Source organism: Aethalodelphis obliquidens, unplaced genomic scaffold, assembly GCF_003676395.1.
Source record: "Aethalodelphis obliquidens isolate GAN/ISIS:26980383/991018 unplaced genomic scaffold, ASM367639v1 scaffold9, whole genome shotgun sequence".
NCBI lineage: Eukaryota > Metazoa > Chordata > Mammalia > Artiodactyla > Delphinidae > Aethalodelphis > Aethalodelphis obliquidens.
Genome location: NW_020837953.1, coordinates 45,879,100 through 45,896,457, shown reverse-complemented (window position 1 = coordinate 45,896,457; position 17,358 = coordinate 45,879,100). Strand labels below are relative to the sequence as shown.

Below are 17,358 nucleotides of genomic sequence, written 5' to 3'. Positions count from 1 at the left end.
TGTGTCTTTTTTTTTTTTTTTTTTTTTTTTTGCGGTACGCGGGTCTCTCACCGCTGCGGCCCCTCCCGCTGCGGAGCACAGGCTGCGGACGCGCAGGCCCAGTGGCCACGGCTCACGGGCCCAGCCGCTCCGCGGCACGCGGGATCCTCCCGGACCGGGGCACGAACCCGCACCCCCTGCATCGGCAGGCGGACTCTCAGCCACTGCGCCACCAGGGAAGCCCGCATGTGTCTTTTTGAATTATGGTTTTCTCAGGGTATATGCCCAGTAGTGGGATTGCTGGGTCATATGGTAGTTCTATTTTTAGTTTTTTAAGGAACCGCCATACTGTTCTCCATAGTGGCTGTATCAATTTACATTCCCACCAACAGTACAAGAGGGTTCCCTTTTCTCCACACCCTTTCCAGCATTTATTGTTTCTAGATTTTTTGATAATGGCCATTCTGACCGTTTTGAGGTGATACCTCATTGTGGTTTTGATTTGCATTTCTCTAATAATTAGTGACGTTGAGCATCTTTTCATGTGCCTCTTGACCATCTGTATGTCTTCTTTGGTGAAGTGTCTATTTAGGTCTCCGCACATTTTTTAATTGGACTGTTTGTTTTTTTGATATTGAGCTCCATGAGCTGTTTGTTTATTTTGGAGATTAATCCTTTGTCCGTTGTTTCATTTGCAAATATTTTCTCCCATTCTGAGGGTTGTCTTTTCGTCTTGTTTATGGTTTCCTTTGCTGTGCAATATCTTTTAAGTTTAATTAGGTCCCATTTGTTTATTTTTGTTTTTATTTTCATTACTCTAGGAGGCGGGCCAAAAAAGATCTTGCTGTGGTTTATGTCAAAGAGTGTTTTTCCTATGTTTTCCTATAAGAGTTTTTTTTTTTTTTAAGTATATTTACTTATTTATTTATTTTTGGCCGCATTGGGTCTTCGTTGCTGTGCATGGGCTTTCTCTAGTCGTGGCGAGCGGGGGCTACTATTCATTGCAGTGCGTGGGCTTGTCATTATGGTGGCTTCTCTTGTTGCAGAGCACAGGCTCTAGGTGCGATGTCTTCAGTAGTTGTGGCACGCGGGCTCAGTAGTTGTGGCTCATGGGCTCTAGCATGCAGGCTCAGTAGTTGTGGCACAAGGGCTTAGTTGCTCCTCAGCATGTGGGATCTTCCCGGACCAGGGCTCGAACTGTGTCTCCTGCATTGGCAGGCAGGTTCTTAACCACTGTGCCACCAGGGAAGTCGTCTTCTAAGAGTTTTGTAGTGTCTGGTCTTACATTTAGGTCTTTAATCCATTTGGAGTTTATTTTTGTGTATGGTGTTAGGTAGTGTTCTAATTTCATTCTTTTACATGTAGCTGTCCAGTTTTCCCAGCACCAGTTATTGAAGAGGCTGTCTTTTCTCCGTTGTATGTTCTTGCCTCTTTTGTTGTAAATTAGGTGACCATATGTGCGTGGGTCTATCTCTGGGCTTTCTATCTTGTACCATTGATCTATATTTCTGTTTTTGTGCCAGTACCATACTGTCTTGATTACTGTAGCTTTGTAGTATAGTTTGAAGTCAGGGCACCTGATTCCTCCCTCTCTGTTTTTCTTCCTCAAGATTGCTTTGGCTATTTGCGGACTTTTGTGTTTCCATATGAATTGTAAACTTTTTTGTTCTAATTCTGTGAAGAATGCCATTGGTAGTTTGATAGGGATTGCATTGAATCTGTAGATTGCTTGGGTAGTATAGTCATTTTCACAATATTGATTCTTCCAATCCAAGAATATGGTATATTTCTCCATCTGTTTATGTCATCTTTGATTTCTTTCATCAGTGTTTTATAGTTTTCTGAGTGCACATCTTTCGCCTTCTTAGATAGGTTTATTCCTAGGTATTTTATTCTTTCTGTTGTGATGGCAAATGGGATTGTTTCCTTAATTTCTCTTTCTGATTTTTCGTTGTTAGTGTATAGGAATGTCAGAGATTTCTGTGCATTAATTTTGTATCCTGCAACCTTACCAAATTCATTGATTAGTTCTAGTAGTTTTCTGGTGGCATCTTTAGGATTTTCTATGTATAGTATCATGTCATCTGCAAACAGTGACAGTTTTACTTCTTTTCCAGTTTCTATTCCTTTTCTTTCTTTTTCTTCTCTGATTGCCATGGCTAGGACTTCCAAAACTATGTTGAATAAGAGTGGCAAGAGTGAAATCCTTGTCTTGTTCCTGATCATGTGGAAATGCTTTCAGTTTTTCACCATTGAATATGATGTTTGCTGTGGGTTTGTCATATATGGCCTTTATTGTGTGGAGGTAGGTTCCCTTTATGCCTATTTTCTGGAGAGTTTTTATCATAAATGGGTGTTGAATTTTACCAAAAGCTTTTTCTGCATATATTGAGATGATCATTGATTTGTTAATGTGCTGTATCACATTGATTGATTTGTGTATATTGAAGAATCCTTGCATCCCTGGGATAAACCCCACTTGATCATGGTGTATGATCCTTTTAATATGTTGTTGGATTCTGTTTGCTAGTATTTTGTTCAGGATTTTTACATGTATGTTCATCAGTAATATTGGTGTATAATTTTCTTTTTTTGTGATATCTTCTTTTGGTTTTTGGTATCAGGGAGATGGTGGCTTCATAGAATGAATTAGGGAGTGTTCCTCCCTCTGCAATTTTTTGGAAGAGTTTGAGAAGGATGGGTGTTAGCTCATCTCTAAATGGTTGGTAGAATTCGCCTGTGAAGCCATCTGGTCCTGGACTTTTGTTTCTTGGAAGATTTTTAGTTACAGTTTCAATTTCATTACTACTGATAGGTCTGTTTATATTTTCTAATTCTTCCTGGTTCAGTATTGGAAAATTGTCCCTTTCCAAGAATTTGTCCATTTCTTCGTGGTTGTGCATTTTATTGGCATATACTTGTTTGTAGTAGTCCCTTATAATCCTTTGTATTTCTGCAGTGTCAGTTGTGATTTCTCCTTTTTCATTTCTAATTTTATTGATTTGCGTCCTCTTCCTCTTTTTCTTGATGAGGCTGGCTAAGGGTTTATCAATTTTTGTTTATCTTCTCAGAGAACCAGCTTTTAGTTTTATGATCTTTGCTATTGTTTTCTTCGTTTCTATTTCATTTGTTTCTGCTCTGATCTTTATGATTTCTTTCCTTCTACTAACTTTGGGTTTTCTTTGTTCTTCTTTCTCTAGTTGCTTTAGGTGTAGGGTTGGATTGTTTATTTGAGATTTTTCTTGTTTCTTGAGGTGAGATTGAATTGCTATAAACTTCTCTCTTAGAATTGTTTTTGCTGTGTCCCATAAGTTTTGGGTTTTCGTGTTTTTGTTGTCATTTGTTTCTATGTATTTTTTTATTTTTTCTTCAATTTCTTCAGTGATCTCTTGGTTATTTAGTAGTGCACTGTTTAGCCTCCATGTATTTATGTTTTTTTCAGTTTTTTTTTCTGTAATTGGTTTCCAGTCTCATAGCGTTGTGGTGAAAAAAGATGCTTGATACGATTTCAATTTTCTTAAATTTTCCGAGGCTTGATTTGTGACCTAAGATGTGATCTATCCTGGAGAATGTTCCATGTGCACTTGAGAAGAAAGTGTATTTTGCCACTTTTGGATGGAATGTTCTATAAATATCAATTAAATCTGTCTGGTGTATTGTGTCATTTAAAGCTTGTGTTTCCTTATTTATTTTTTGTTTGGATGATCTGTCCATTTGTGTAAGTGGGGTGTTAAAGTCCCCTACTGTTACTGTGTTATTGTCGATTTCTCCTTTCATGGTTGTTAGCATTTGCCTTATGTATTGAGGTGCTCCTATGTTGGGTGCCTAAACATTTGTAATTGTTAATATCTTCTTTTTGGATTGATCCCTTCATCATTATGTAGTGTCCTTCCTTATCTATTGTAAGTGTTTTAAAGTCTATTTAATCTGATACAAGTATTGCTACTCCAGCTTTTTTCTGATTTCCATTTGCATGGAATATCTTCCCCCCCTCCCCCTTCACTTTCAGTCTGTATGTTTCCCTAGGTCTGAAGTTGGTCTCTTGTAGACAGCATATATATGGGTATTGTTTTTGTATCTATTCAGCCAGTCTGTATCTTTTGGTTGGGGCATTTAATCCATTTACATTCAAGGTTATTATTGATATGTATGTTCCTATTACCATTTTCTTAATTGTTTTTGGATTGTTTTTGTGGGTCTTTTTCTTCTCTTGTGCTTCCCGCCTAGAGAAGTTCCTTTAGCATTTGTTGTAAAGCTGGTTTGGTGGTGCTGAATTCTCTGAGCTTTTGCTTATATGAAAAGCTTTTGATTCCTCCGTTGAATCTGAATGAGATCCTTGCTGGGTAGAGTAATCTTGGTTTTAGGTTTTTCTCTTTCATCACTTTAAGTATATCCTGCCACTCCCTTCTGGCCTGCAGAGTTTCCACTGAAAAATCAGCCGATAACCTTATGGGATTCCTTTGTATGTTATTTTGTGTTTTTCCCTTGCTGCTTTTAATATTTTTTCTTTGAATTTAATTTTCGTTAGTTTGATTAATGTGTCTTGGTGTGTTTCTCCTAGGGATTATCCTGTATGGGACTCTCTGTGCTTCCTGGACTTGGGTGACTATTTCCTTTCCCATGTTAGGGAACTTTTCCATTATAATCTCTTCAAATATTTTCTCAGACCCTTTCTTTTTCTCTTCTTCTTCTGGGACCCCTGTAATTCGAATGTTGGTGTGTTTAGTGTTGTCCCAGAGGTCTCTGAGATTGTCTTCAATTCTTTTCATTCTTTTTTCTTTATTCTGCTCCTCAGCAGTTATTTCTGCCATTTTGTCTTCCAGCTCACTTGTTCGTTCTTCTCCCTCCATTATTCTGTTATGGATTCCTTCTAGGGTATTTTTCATTTCAGTTATTGTGTTGTTCATCTCTGTTTGTTTGTTCTTTAGTTCTTCTAGATCTTTGTTAAACATTTCTTGTATTTTCTCAATCTGTGCCTCCATTCTACTTCTGAGAGTCTGGATCATCTTTACTATCATTACTCTGAATTCTTTTTCAGGTAGATTGCCTATTTCCTTTTCATTTATTTGATCTTGTAGGATTTTACCTTGCTCCTTCATCTGTGACATATTTTTTTGCCATCTCATTTCTTTTTTTTTTATGAGTTGGATTGTGTTGTGTTCCTGTCGTACTGGTTGTTTGGCCTGAGGCTTCCAACACTGGAGCCTGTAGGCTGGTGTGTAGAGCTGGTCTTTGTGCTGAGATGAGGACCTCCGGGAGACCTCACTCTGATGAATATTCCCTGGGGTCTGAGGTTCTCTGTTTGTCCAGTGGTTCATATTTGGAGCTCCCATTTCAGGAGCTTTGGCCCAACACCCGGCTCGTGAACCAAGGTCCGGCACTCCGTGTTGGGTGGCAAAAAAAAAAAAAAAAAAGAGAGAACAATAACAAAGTAAAAAAATTAGACTAGGAAATGAACAGACATGTTAGAAAGAATATAAAAATAAAAATATAGATGAAACAACAACCGGAAGGTAAAACAGAACCGCAGTAGTAAAAAAGAGGAGGAAAAAAAAAAAGGTGGAAAAGACCTTGGCTGTGGAGGGCAGGGCCTAAGCAGGGGCGGGGTTTGGGTGGTGGGCGGGGCCTATGCTTAGGCCCACAAGGCTGGAAAAGGCCCCGGGAGGTGTGGGGGGGTGGGGCTTAGGCTCAGTGGAACAGAAGGGACCCAGGCGTGCCTCCCGCCTCTAGTCTCAGGGGGCGGGGGAACCCCACCTGGGAGCCCAGAATGCTTCCCAGGGTCGAGTGGGTGGAGCCAACACCCTCTGCTCCTCTCCCTCTCCCGCTCCTCTGGTCATGGAGGGCCCCTTCCGCCTGCCTTTCCTGTTCTCCCCCACCCCCACCCCCGCCCCGGCCTCCCTCCTACGCCCCCAGGACAAACGGGGCCCTGAGGGGGCCTCTGAGGGCGGGCGTAGGACCCAGCCCAATAACTGGGCAGGCTTCCCCAGCCGACTGGGCAGAGGAAATGCTGGGAGTACCCCCCCCCCCCCATCCGAGCCCCCAAGGGTCCCTCCAGGCGTGGGGACCCCTCCCCCCTCTCAGCCACCCCCCCCCAGGGGTGCCCCCCAGCCTCCAATTCTCCTCCCCGCTCAGTCCCCCCACGTCCTACCGGTTCGTTTGGGGGTTCCTCCTGTCTCCTTGGGCGTCGAGGTCCCCCACCAGCATTCAGCAGGCTGGGTGTATTTTAAATTATGTTGTACATTTTCTACAGTGATCAGCTTATGAGGCTAAGCTTTTGGCAAGTTTTAGGAGCACCTGAGATAAAAAGGCTCAGTGTTTGGCATGCACAGAGCTCATTTTTAGGCAGTATTTTGTGTACATGTTTCTTTGAGGTACATAACTGCTCAGCAAATAATCACTCCAGGCAAACATTCAAAGTTATTTTTATCCAAAGACTAGAATTTACTAAGTGACTCTTATTGTCAGATGGTTTTAGGCTGTTTAAAAGGGAAACAGTCAAATCTGTGGGCACAGGGAAACCAGGAGGCACCTTTGGTCATCTGTGGCCCACCCACTTCTCACTTTATTGATGGAACGAGGCAGAATGTCACTGCTTCTTGCCAGATTCCACCATGGACTCTGCCAGGCCCTAACCCCCGGACAGAGCAGGATGTCTGGTTTTGCTTTTTGTTGCCCTGAGCTGGGAGCTGGGTGGCTCTCTGTCTAGGAGACCTCTTACCACCATTACCTCTCAAAGTATTTTCACCGTCATGATACGGGGCGTTTTCCCCCAGACATTAAAATGAGGTGGACGATCCCCATTTTCTACCTGGAGAAAAGGCCCTGAGTAGTTAAGTGAAAGGCCCAGGGCTGCAGAGTTAGAGGTTTACGCTACTCCTGTATTCTTTGGGCCAGATTATAAACCCCTCATGGGCTGGGGTGGGGACTTTTTTTTAACCATCTCAGCATTATATCCCTTTGATTTTTCATCGGTATGACTGGAAGGGCACAAAGTTGTCGATGTGCTGTTCCTTGGCACTTTTTTCTGTTGTGGGAAGTTAACTGGTCCTGCAGCAGTTCCAGGAGACGAGCGGGAGAAGCCGCCTTACTCGTGATGTTCTTGGTTTAATAGTGACAGAGGCTAACGTTTCTCGGGCGCTGACGGCGTGCCGAGCACCGTGCCAAGTGCTTTATATGGACCGTCTCCTTTCGTGCTTCTCATCGACTTGTTTTCCCACTCTGTGGTCAAGGTTGGGAGAGGTTAAATAACTTGTGTAAGCTCACACAGCTACTAAGTAGCTAAGGAGTGCAGAAACGAGCCCTTCCCTGACAAAGGGCCTTCCAGGTTTAAAGAAAGCAGCTCAGGCTTAAATACACTGTTTTCGTGACGTGAGAACGAAGGTGAGCGAATCACTGTTGGAGTGGACATGGGAGGCCACGGCCATTCACAGCAGGGAAGCAGAGCTGCCGACCAGCTTGGGTCACTTACGTGAGTGTTTAGACCACTGTCATTCCAGTCTTGGAGGGGAGCAGAATCAGTGTCCATACTAAAACAGTGGGGGTTTTTTTTGTGATTTACTTACTTATTTTTGGCTGCGTTGGGTCTTCACTGCTGTGCGCGGGCTTGCTCTAGTTGCGGCGAGCGGGGGCTACTCTTCATTGCGGTGCGCAGGCTTCTCACTGCGGTGGCTTCTGTTGTTGCAGAGCATGGGCTCTAGGCGCACGGGCTTCAGTAGTTGTGGCGTGTGGGATTCAGTAGTTGTGGCTCAAGGGCTCCAGAGCGCAGGCTCTGTAGTTGTGGCGCACGGGCCTAGTTGCTCCGTGGCATGTGGGCTCTTCCCGGACCAGGGCTCGAACCCGTGTCCCCTGCATTGGCAGGCGGATTTTCAACCACTGCCCCACCAGGAACGCCCCTAAAACAGTGTTTTAAATTTGCTATTTGGGGTTGTAGTCACACGTTTTACAGGTAGGTGGGAAGTAAGTGCTGGAACCAGGCTGCCTGTATTCAAATCCTCTCACCTCTGAGCTGCCTGACCTTCAGTAAGTTATTTTATCTCTCTGCACCTTAGTTTTCTCTCTACTCATTCTAAAAATGGGGACAATAATAGTACCTGTCTCATAAGCTGTGGCAAGAATTAAATGGCATGGTGCCTGTGAAGCTCTTAGCCCAGTATTTGGCATTTAGTTAAATGCTCTATATTCTCTTTTATTGTTCATAGTATCATTTCAGGTAGTGAGCTGCTGCCATTGTGTGCTGTGTCACAGTGCGTGAAGTCACCATTAGAGATTTATTCCTTCATGCCATCATTCACACGCAGGTGCTCATACACAGGTGATGGTGGTCTTGGGCAATGGGAATTCTTTTGTTCATTCAGCACATATTTACAGTGTACCTTCTGTGTGCCAGGGCCTGTTTTGCCAGGCCCTGGAGGTGGGCAGTGAACAAAACACAAAAACCCTTGTCCTCATTGGAACTTACGTTTTTGAGGGGGGGGTGACAGACAGTAGACAAAATAAATATACTATCACATACAGATATGTACTACGGGGAGAAAGAAAGCAGGGGGTGAGATGAGGGTTGGAGGTTTACGATTTTACTCAGAGTCGGCTGAGAAAGCCTCCCTGAGAAGGTGACATTTCAGCAAAGAATTGCAGTTAGTGAGGGCGTGGGCCACGTGGACACCTGCAGGGAAAAGTAGGTCAGGCAGCGGGAACAGCAAGTACAAAGGCCCTGAGGCAGGAGGATGGGTGGCTGGAGCCCAGAGAGGGGCAGATCAAAGAGATAATAGATGGGAGGCCAGAATGTGTAGACCCCGCAGGCCACCGAACAGAAGAATGACACGACCTGACTGATGCTATAAGCAGATCACTCTGCTGGGTTCGGGCGAAGATAGAAACGGGAGGCCAGTGAGCTGGTTCCTACAGTGGTCCAGACAGAGGTGATGGAGGCTGGGACCAGAGTGCAGAGGTGGAAGGAGGTGAGAATGGTGGGAAGTAGTTGTATGCTAGATAAGTGTTGGTCGCAGAAACTATAGGACTTGCTGACAGATCGGATGACCGCAAGGTTTCTGGCCTGACACCTGGAAGGTTTGAGGTGCCATTTGCCAGGGATGGGGAAAATCTGCATTTGGAGCATTTGGGGGATAAGGCAGTTCAGCTTTGAACGTGGTTAAGTCTTGCGGGCACCCAGCTGTTGGTGTCAGAGTAGTAGTTGATTGTACGAGAAGGGAGTTTAGGGGGAGAAAGTCCAGACTGGAAATAACCACTTGGTGTATGGGCATTTGTGTGCTGGTGAATGTTTAACAACCTCTGAAAGGGTGGCGGTCGGTGGTGGGGAGGCAGGTTGATGGCATTTGCCGACAGACACCTGCTGTGTAAATGTTCCCACGCTGGCCAGCCTCCAGCACACGTTACAGAGTATCTATCTTCACCTTACGGACACAATAGGTTAAATAATGTCAAGAGCATAGATAATAGTAAAATGAAGTAAATCAATTAGGGAGTGTTGAGTTTTGAGTATTTAATACCTTTGTTTGTTTTGTTTTAAGAGTTTTATTTATTTTTTTTTTTTCTTTGGCTGTGCCACACTGGCTTGTGGGATCTTAGTTCCCTGACCAGGGATTGAAGCCGGGCCCTTGGCAGTGAAAGCTTGGAGTCCTAACCACTGGACCACCAGAGAATTCCCCTAATCCCTTTGTTTTTAGTGTAACTTCTTTGGTCATAAATTTGTGTAATTCGGTTTTCAATAATGGCTGTGTTTACCAACTGACTTGACAAATGCCTGAAGATTCAGCCGTGGCATCTTGTGTGCAGGTGTGCAGTGGCTCCAGCACGCCATTTGGGCCACAGGGACCCAGGATTGATACCTAACGAGGTGATGGGAATAAGGATTCTCTGAGATTAGGGAGGAAAAAGCCTCAGAGCTGATCTTTTGGATTCTGTCCCCTGTCCAGCCTCGAGGGGGACGCATGCAGGTCACAGTTCATCGTGAAGGGTCCGGCTGGCATCTGCTTGGGGATGTACGGAGGACCCAGAACGCAAAGGAGAGAGTGCAGGAAACACATTGGAGTTGGCGAGTGTAGAAGGGACGGGGCACTTCCCCTTGTACTTTAGCTAAAAGTCACCTTCACTTTGAACTCTTGTTTTACTCCCATGCATTCTTCTAAACATTCCGAGCTCCTGAGCTGTGATTTGAAGGAAATCCCCCTTCATCCTGCTGGGCAAACAGAAGGTAGAGGTCAAAGGTGTCCACGTGGCATTGGGAAAGGGATCAGAGCGGCAGCAGACACTGGCGTTCACCTCCCAGCTCCTTTCTCCTACCGCTTGTCTGCTGGGACCAGAGGATCAGAGGTGCTTCGTCCTGTGGCTTCCCAGAAACGGCTCTGCCGCTGGAGCGCCCGCTCAGGCCGGGGCTGTGCCGGGACTGGTCCTGGGTGCACCCCACATCTGCCTCTTTCACTTTGGGCAGAACAGACGGGAACCCCGCTTCTGGTCCATACCCTCTGGCTGGCCACGTCAGTGCTCACAGCTTTGGGGATGTTAGCAGAGCCGCACTTTACAAGGTGAGTCTCCCAGGTTGCCCGGTAGGAACCCCTCACCCTGGAGCTGGGGGCAGCGAGAGGTGCCCTGGACTCTGGACGTGGGCCCGGTCAGTCCCGACTCTGGGATGAGCTTTGTCACCCCCAGAGGATGCCTCCACGGCACCGCACTTGGTAGCGTAGTGTGTTTCTGGCAAGTATCTTGAATAATAATTGTTGTAAATGAAATCGCATCCTCCACACACTGAAGTTATAGCTTCGAAGAGTTTGGCCTTAACTTCTGGGTGACACTCAGTTATCAGCTCCATGCCTCCTATTTCAGTCCTTTATTTCCCGGCCTAAGGCTGTAGGCGCTAAAGTGCCCTTACAGAAAGGCTGTGGCCGTCTCCCTGATAATAGAGATGTTATCTCCTTTCCTTGGAAAACAGAGTTTAGGAGCAGGAAAGTGCTGTAGAGGTCCTTTAGCTCCATCTCTTCACAGATGGGGAAACTGAGGCCCACCAGGGTACATGCATGTTCAAGGTTACGTGGTGTTTAGATTCTTCTGGGGAAGGATCATCATGTGTTCCAATCCACAGTCTAATACACTGTCCTCCTGTCCTGGAGCGGCTCAAACTCTGCACTAATAGTTTTCTTATTTATTAATTAAAAATAGAAGCGATGCATAGCAGGATCAGCCGTTGGAATGCCACTTCCGTGTCTTTTCTAAGTTCAAGTATGTAATCTTAGTAGGGGTTGTATTTCACAGCCCGTTCCTCTCAGAGCAGGCAAGGAGGCAGGAGGAAGTGCTTCAGAAAATCCTTCAAAAGCAGAGCCTTGCAGCCCAAGAGCAGTTTAGGCCACAGGTGGGTGTAGAGCCGTCTGGTTCCCTGTTACCTCCCCTCTGCTCCAGGGTGGGCACCCTGACCTCGACTTTGACGTAATTGGGCTTCTCTGAGCCTGTGTATTCTGTGTCGGGGCAGCAGGGAGGACACCTGTGCACCCGTCTTCCTCCTCTCAGGGTGTAAGGACCAGCAGATGCTGGGGTGTGTCCTGTGCTGCCTGCAGGGCTGGGCTCTGTAGACCCTGAGAGGAGGAAGTGGCAAGGCTTTCACCATCTCAGCTCATCTGTGCAAGCCTCCATTGGTTTGGGGGTGTTAGCCCACTTGTCAGGTGAGGACTGCCTGGGTGACTTAATTGGGTTACACAGCTCAGAGGTGGCCTTGAGCCCATCCTCTTACCCAAAGGCCCCCTTCCTCCACTCGACTAAGGGAGCTGTTTAACATAGTGACTGGGGCCTCAGGCTCTGGGACTCAACAGCTGACTTCACCTACCGTTTCCTCATCCGTAAAATGGGCATCCTTGCAGAACTCCTTCCCAACAGTGTTTTTTTTAATTATTTTTTTTTGCGGTACGCGGGCCTCTCACTGCTGTGGCCTCTCCCGTTGCGGAGCACAGGCTCCGGACGCGCAGGCTCGGCGGCCATGGCTCACGGGCCCAGCCGCTCCGCGGCGTGTGGGCTCTTCCCGGACCAGGGCACGAACCCGTGTCCCCTGCATCGGCAGGCGGACTCTCAACCACTGCGCCACCAGGGATGCCCCCCAACAGTGTTTTGAGGGAAGGTTGAGATAGTGCATTTACGTCGTCTGGCACACGCTGACTGCTTGGTAAATGTCAGGTGTTAGGCTCGAGGTCGTTAGCAACCAGGTTTTGCAGGGGGATGGGCAAGTCTCAGCCGTTGGAGGCTGCTTTGAAATACCCGTGCTTGCACCTGCCCTGGGCCTGCTGGATCAGAGGTTCATTGCCTTGGTGAAGGGAGTAGGAGGCAGGTTGAAAACCTTCCAGGTCGTCTGATGCTCCGCTGACAACAGCCCTGGCTCTGGGCTTCACCGCTCAGTGTCCCAGAGCCCTTCTCCTCGCAGTGGGCTCTGTGGACCAGCTTTCAGCACCTTGGGCCCCATCCCCGGATCCTTTGCATCAGAATCTGCATTTTAAAAAGCTCCGCAAGAGATTCATAAGCACATAGAAGTTTGAGAAACACTGTTAAGGTTAAAAAACATGGTGATAAGAAAACCAAACACACAGAGCCACACCCCCTGACTTGTTTAGGAAAGGGTGGTTCCCTGGTTGGTTAGCAGCCACAGAGTAAGCAACCATGTTGCAGTAACTGATATTTCTGATCTGTGTTTGTTTAAAGGAGGTGGGAGCGGGGACGTAAGCAGGAGATAAGGGCGGCTAACCTGGGAACTTGGAACCGGGACAGGGCTGGGCAGGGAAGACCGCAGTCGACTTCAGAGTCAGAACAGGGTTAAATAGAGGCCCGGGGGTCGGCTCAGGCCGAGTGGCCAAGCGTCACGGCTTTCTGCAGTTTTCTGGGCTGGGGTAGACGTGCTGGCCCTCGGGGCTCCCTCGCCTGCCCATCCAGGCGCATCCAGACCTCTGGCTACCAGTATCCGGGCAGGAGCTCTGAGACGCGGCTGCCAGCTGGCCGCTCCTCCTTCTCCAGGCTGTTCTCTGGGCTTCAGATTTCTCGCTGCCTCTTTCCTGCACTGACCTTGCAGCTTTCCCTTCCCTCCAGACAGGGGCGGCTGCCAGGTGAGAAAGAAATGCTTGCAAGGCCAAGGACAGGACAGCAGGAGGAGAAAGCGGAATGGTTCTCCGGGCCGTCTGTGGATTTGGGCGTGAGCGCACATAAAGGGACAGCGGAAGAGGAAGCTGAGGGCTGCTCATGTGGTCCCTTGGTCCTTCAGTTAAAGTTCCAATGATGGGAATGTCTGGTGTCCTATAGAACTGGTGCAGACACTGTTGCTGGAACCTCATCTTGGTCTGGCCACTAACCAGGGCCATCTTGGAGATGGATCTCAAGAGAGATGGGGAAGGGGCAAAGGGCAAAGTGAGAGGAGGGGGTCGATGTCAGAGTCAGGGGCAGGTCTGGCCCCTTGATATAGGGGATGGTAAAGGGATGTGGGAAGGTCTGCAGGGCCTTTGCAGAAGCCCTGCTGTTTCTTTAAACCTCAGTGTCCCTATCTGTATAACTAGACTGTAGCCTCATTGTTGAGGATTTTGTTAATCCTTTATCGGTAGAATACTTGCTATATAATAAGTGCCGTATAATAATTATTACTGTTCCTTCATCAGTCTTCCCACACCCCAGACTGGGCCCCGGTCCCCCCACCTATGTCTGAGAACCCGTGTTGCTTTCCTCCCGCTTCCTCTGCCTTTCCTTCAAAGCATTGGCCTTGGCAGGAAACTGGAGAATGGGAGAGCCATGGAGTAGGAGTCGAGCGTATCAAGCCCTACAGCCTTGGTCAGAGCAGAAGGCCAGAGAAATTAAACCCTCTGGTGCATTTGTGACAGGTCCAAGGCCTCTCGCCTTTCCTGCATGTCAGCTGCTTCAAATTTGAGGCTGAAACCTAGCCAAGAAGTTAGGCTAACCTTGGCGAGGCTGCGGTGTGTAATTGCTACCCGTCAGCCCTGGAGCCAGGGAGCCTGGTGCCTGCCCGGCTCCCCGCTTTCCCACCACGGGACCTTCACCTTCCTGAGCCTCAGCTTGTCTATCTGCAAAATGAGGGGGGGTGCTCTGATAGTACCCCGTCCACTGGTTCCTTTCAGGGCTCTTGTCCGGATTCAGTGAGAGCCAATGCACAGAAGCGCTTAGCTCCGTGTTGGGCACCTGCTAGCATTCAGCGTTTGCTGCTATTAGCAATATTCCATAATGATAGCTGCACTTATGTAGTGCATTATAGGAGATAGGCATTTTCCTAAACATGTTTTCAATGTTAACTCATTTTATCCTTTTAACAGCCCTATGGTGTAGGTACCACTAATACCCCCATTTCCGATGAGGAAACTGAGGTACAGAGAGGTTAAATAACTTTTTTTGAAAATGTTTGTTTATTTATTTTATTTTGGCTGCAGTGGGTTTTAGTTGCGGCACACGGGATCTTCCAGCTGTGGCATGCCTGCGGGATCTAGTTCCCTGATCTAGTTCCCTGGGGATCAAACCCAGGCCCCCTGCATTGGGAGCATGGAGTCTTACCCACTGGACCTCCAGGGAAGTCCCAGAGAGGTTAAATCATTGTTCAGAGTAAGGGTTGAGCTGGGATTCAAACGCAGCCAGTTGGTTCCAGAGTCCGTGTTTCTGATCACTGTGCTGTAGCAGTGATTAGGGATCATTTTGTGTTTGGAGCCCAGTTGACAAGGGAAGAGCAGAGGAAGAAGTGAGGGGGCAGTGATGTCTCCTCCCAAAGTTCCAGCCATCATGCAAGACCAAGGCCTGCTGCTCCGATGGTCCCGGCCACCCGTGCTTTGCGGACGAGACTGGCCTCGGTCATAGAGTGGGCAGCTCCAAGTGCACGGCTGCACTGGGACCTCTCTGGGGGCTGGTGCCACCTTGCCCTCCTCCTGCAGCAGAATGGCCCACCTCTAGCAAGTGGCGTCGTCCTTGCGTACGGGGCAGGCTCCTGACCCACTGAGGCAGAGAAGCCAAGCTGCTTAGGAGGGAGAGGGAAGCTGCGGGACTGTAACATTTTCCTGAGAACAAGGTGGCTGTTTCTTGCCAGGCAGGAAGCGTTTGATAACCTAGAAGTGTGTTTCCCTCCTGCATCGCAGCCGCCTGAGCCGTGTCTGATCCTTCCTTGTTCCTTGTCTGTCTTCCCCATGTGCCCCAGGCACACAGGCGCTTGGAATATGCTCACGGCGGCTGTGTGCATGGCCCTGCTGGGCTGCCTGCAGGCCCAGGAGCTCCAGGGACACGTCTCCATAATCCTGCTGGGAGCCACCGGGGACCTGGCCAGAAAATACCTATGGCAGGGGCTGTTCCAGCTGTACCTGGAGGAGGCGGGGAAGGGCCACAGTTTTCGCTTCCACGGGACTGCTCTGACGAGCACCAAGCAGGGCCAGGAGGTCATAGCCAAGGTCCTGGAGTCCCTCTCCTGCCCCAGGGACACAGCTCCCGGTCGCTGTGCTGAACTCAAGGCTCGGTTCCAGCAGCTGAGCGAGTACCGCCGCCTGAAGACACCTGAGGACTATCTGGCCCTGAGCAAGGACATTGAGGCCCGGGTCCAGCACGAAGGCCTCCGGGAGGCCGGCAGGATTTTCTACTTCTCGGTGCCCCCCTTCGCCTATGCAGAGATTGCCCGCAGCATCAGCAGCAGCTGCCGCCCAGGCCCAGGTGCCTGGCTGCGCGTTGTCCTTGAGAAACCCTTCGGCCATGACCACCGCTCAGCCCAGCAGCTGGCCACAGAACTTGGGAGCTTTTTCCAAGAGGAGGAGATGTACCGGGTGGACCATTACCTGGGCAAGCAGGTGAGCCTGCAGCTAGGAGCCTGCTGGGGTGGAGGGAGCTGGTGCAGGTACACCCCGTCCACAGGGCCACACCGATGGCGGAATTGGTCCTGAAGGCATCGTGAAATCTGGGCTCCCATGGTCATCTTGACTGTGGGCAGGGGGTAAGAGGCCGGAGGAAAGGCGGTGAGTGGCAAGGGCAGGACTGCTTGGCCCATGTCCACTTGTCCAGCCACCTGTTCTTTAGTGTATCCTGTCCTCTTTGTTTCCCAGCCAGGGTTCGGGCTCTGACGTCTCCACGTTGCCCTGCGTTCTCTGCAGAGGGGGCGCTGAGACTCTGGGGTGTGGACCTGGCTTCCAGCTGGGCGTGCTGCGGGAATTAGAAGTAACCACCTTACTCCGCACCCATCGGCTCTTTCTCAGTACCTTTTTCTTCCTGAGTTCTGTTTTGAACCAGAAGGCTGGTAATGAGATCTTAAAATGTAATAGGGACCCTAAGTCCATGCTTCTCATCCAGGCCCTGTGGTGGAGCGAGGGGCTGGCCTCCTGGGTGATGCTAGTCAGCTGGCCAGTTCTCTCTGAACATACCTTCAGGGCCCCTTCGGGACGCCTCTTCCCGGAAACCACAGCAGAGAATACACGAGCACCTGTGTTCTCTGGTGCCGACCAGGACGTGGGCCCAGGGCCACGGGGGCGGGGGGGGGGGGTGCATCACGTAATCATCTGGGGCAGAGGCATCGCCTTCCGTCCAGCCTTATTTGGAGTTGCAGTATTCCAAAGACAGGTCCTCAGGCCACTTGCCCATCCTGGTAGGTTTTTTCACTTGTTTATGGGAAAAATTAGAAAAACAAAACCAAAAACTGGCTGGTATTCAATTTGAAGCTTTTCTTGCTCCATTTTTAGTGTTAAAATATCTCTTTTATTAAAAATTGATGATAATAGAAGATAGAGAATCCTTAAATATTTTCTTTCTTTGCAAACTAAAAAGCTGGTAACCCTGTATAGTGACGGAGAGGCTTCTGGAGTCCTTACTGGGCTGTGAAGCCCTGGCGTCCAGGGACCGCTGCTCCCGAGAGCGTCTCTTCTGAGCAGGGGGCAGAGAGGCTGGGGGCCCTTCCTTGGGTCAGGATTCCCTCTTCGTCCTGAGAGGAGCCACAGCACCACAGTCTCCTTCCCTGGCAGGTGGTGGCCCAGATCCTGCCTTTCAGAGACCAGAACCGCAAGGCCCTGGACGGCCTCTGGAACCGGCACCACGTGGAGCGGGTGGAGATCATCATGAAGGAGACCGTGGACGCAGAAGGTGCGTGAGTGGTCGCCGCCCCGCGTCTGCTGTGAGGCGTCGGCCCGCAGGACTGGAGGGTCTGCCAGGCCCCCGCGCCTTGGCCAGTGCTCAGAGGGGAGCTTTTGCCGGTGTGTGGTCTCCCTCCAGGGCCGGCCGTGTGCCCAGCTCTGGGTCATGCTATACCCCGGGGTGCCTGCAGGCAAAGCCCACGTGGTCATCGCTGCCCTTAGGGAGCGTGCAGTCCCGTTAAGCAGCCTTGGCCCAGGTGCTGAAACACTGGCCGGCAGTGAACCCTGGGAGGTAAGCTGGCTTTCC

General features: G+C 48.9%; 1 protein-coding gene across 2 annotated transcripts in view; it reads left to right on the top strand.

The window, feature by feature from the left end:
- Positions 1-17,358, top strand: part of H6PD (hexose-6-phosphate dehydrogenase/glucose 1-dehydrogenase) — a 33,876-nt gene that overhangs the window by 2,076 nt on the left and 14,442 nt on the right. Inside the window, exons 2-3 of one of the 2 annotated variants that reach the window (XM_027110290.1) lie at positions 15,146-15,782; positions 16,944-17,061. In XM_027110290.1, the coding sequence (XP_026966091.1) occupies positions 15,146-15,782; positions 16,944-17,061 (755 nt within the window). Of the gene's footprint in view, positions 1-14,491; positions 15,783-16,943; positions 17,062-17,358 lie in introns of those variants that run through there. The other variant, XM_027110289.1, reaches the window with a different exon arrangement.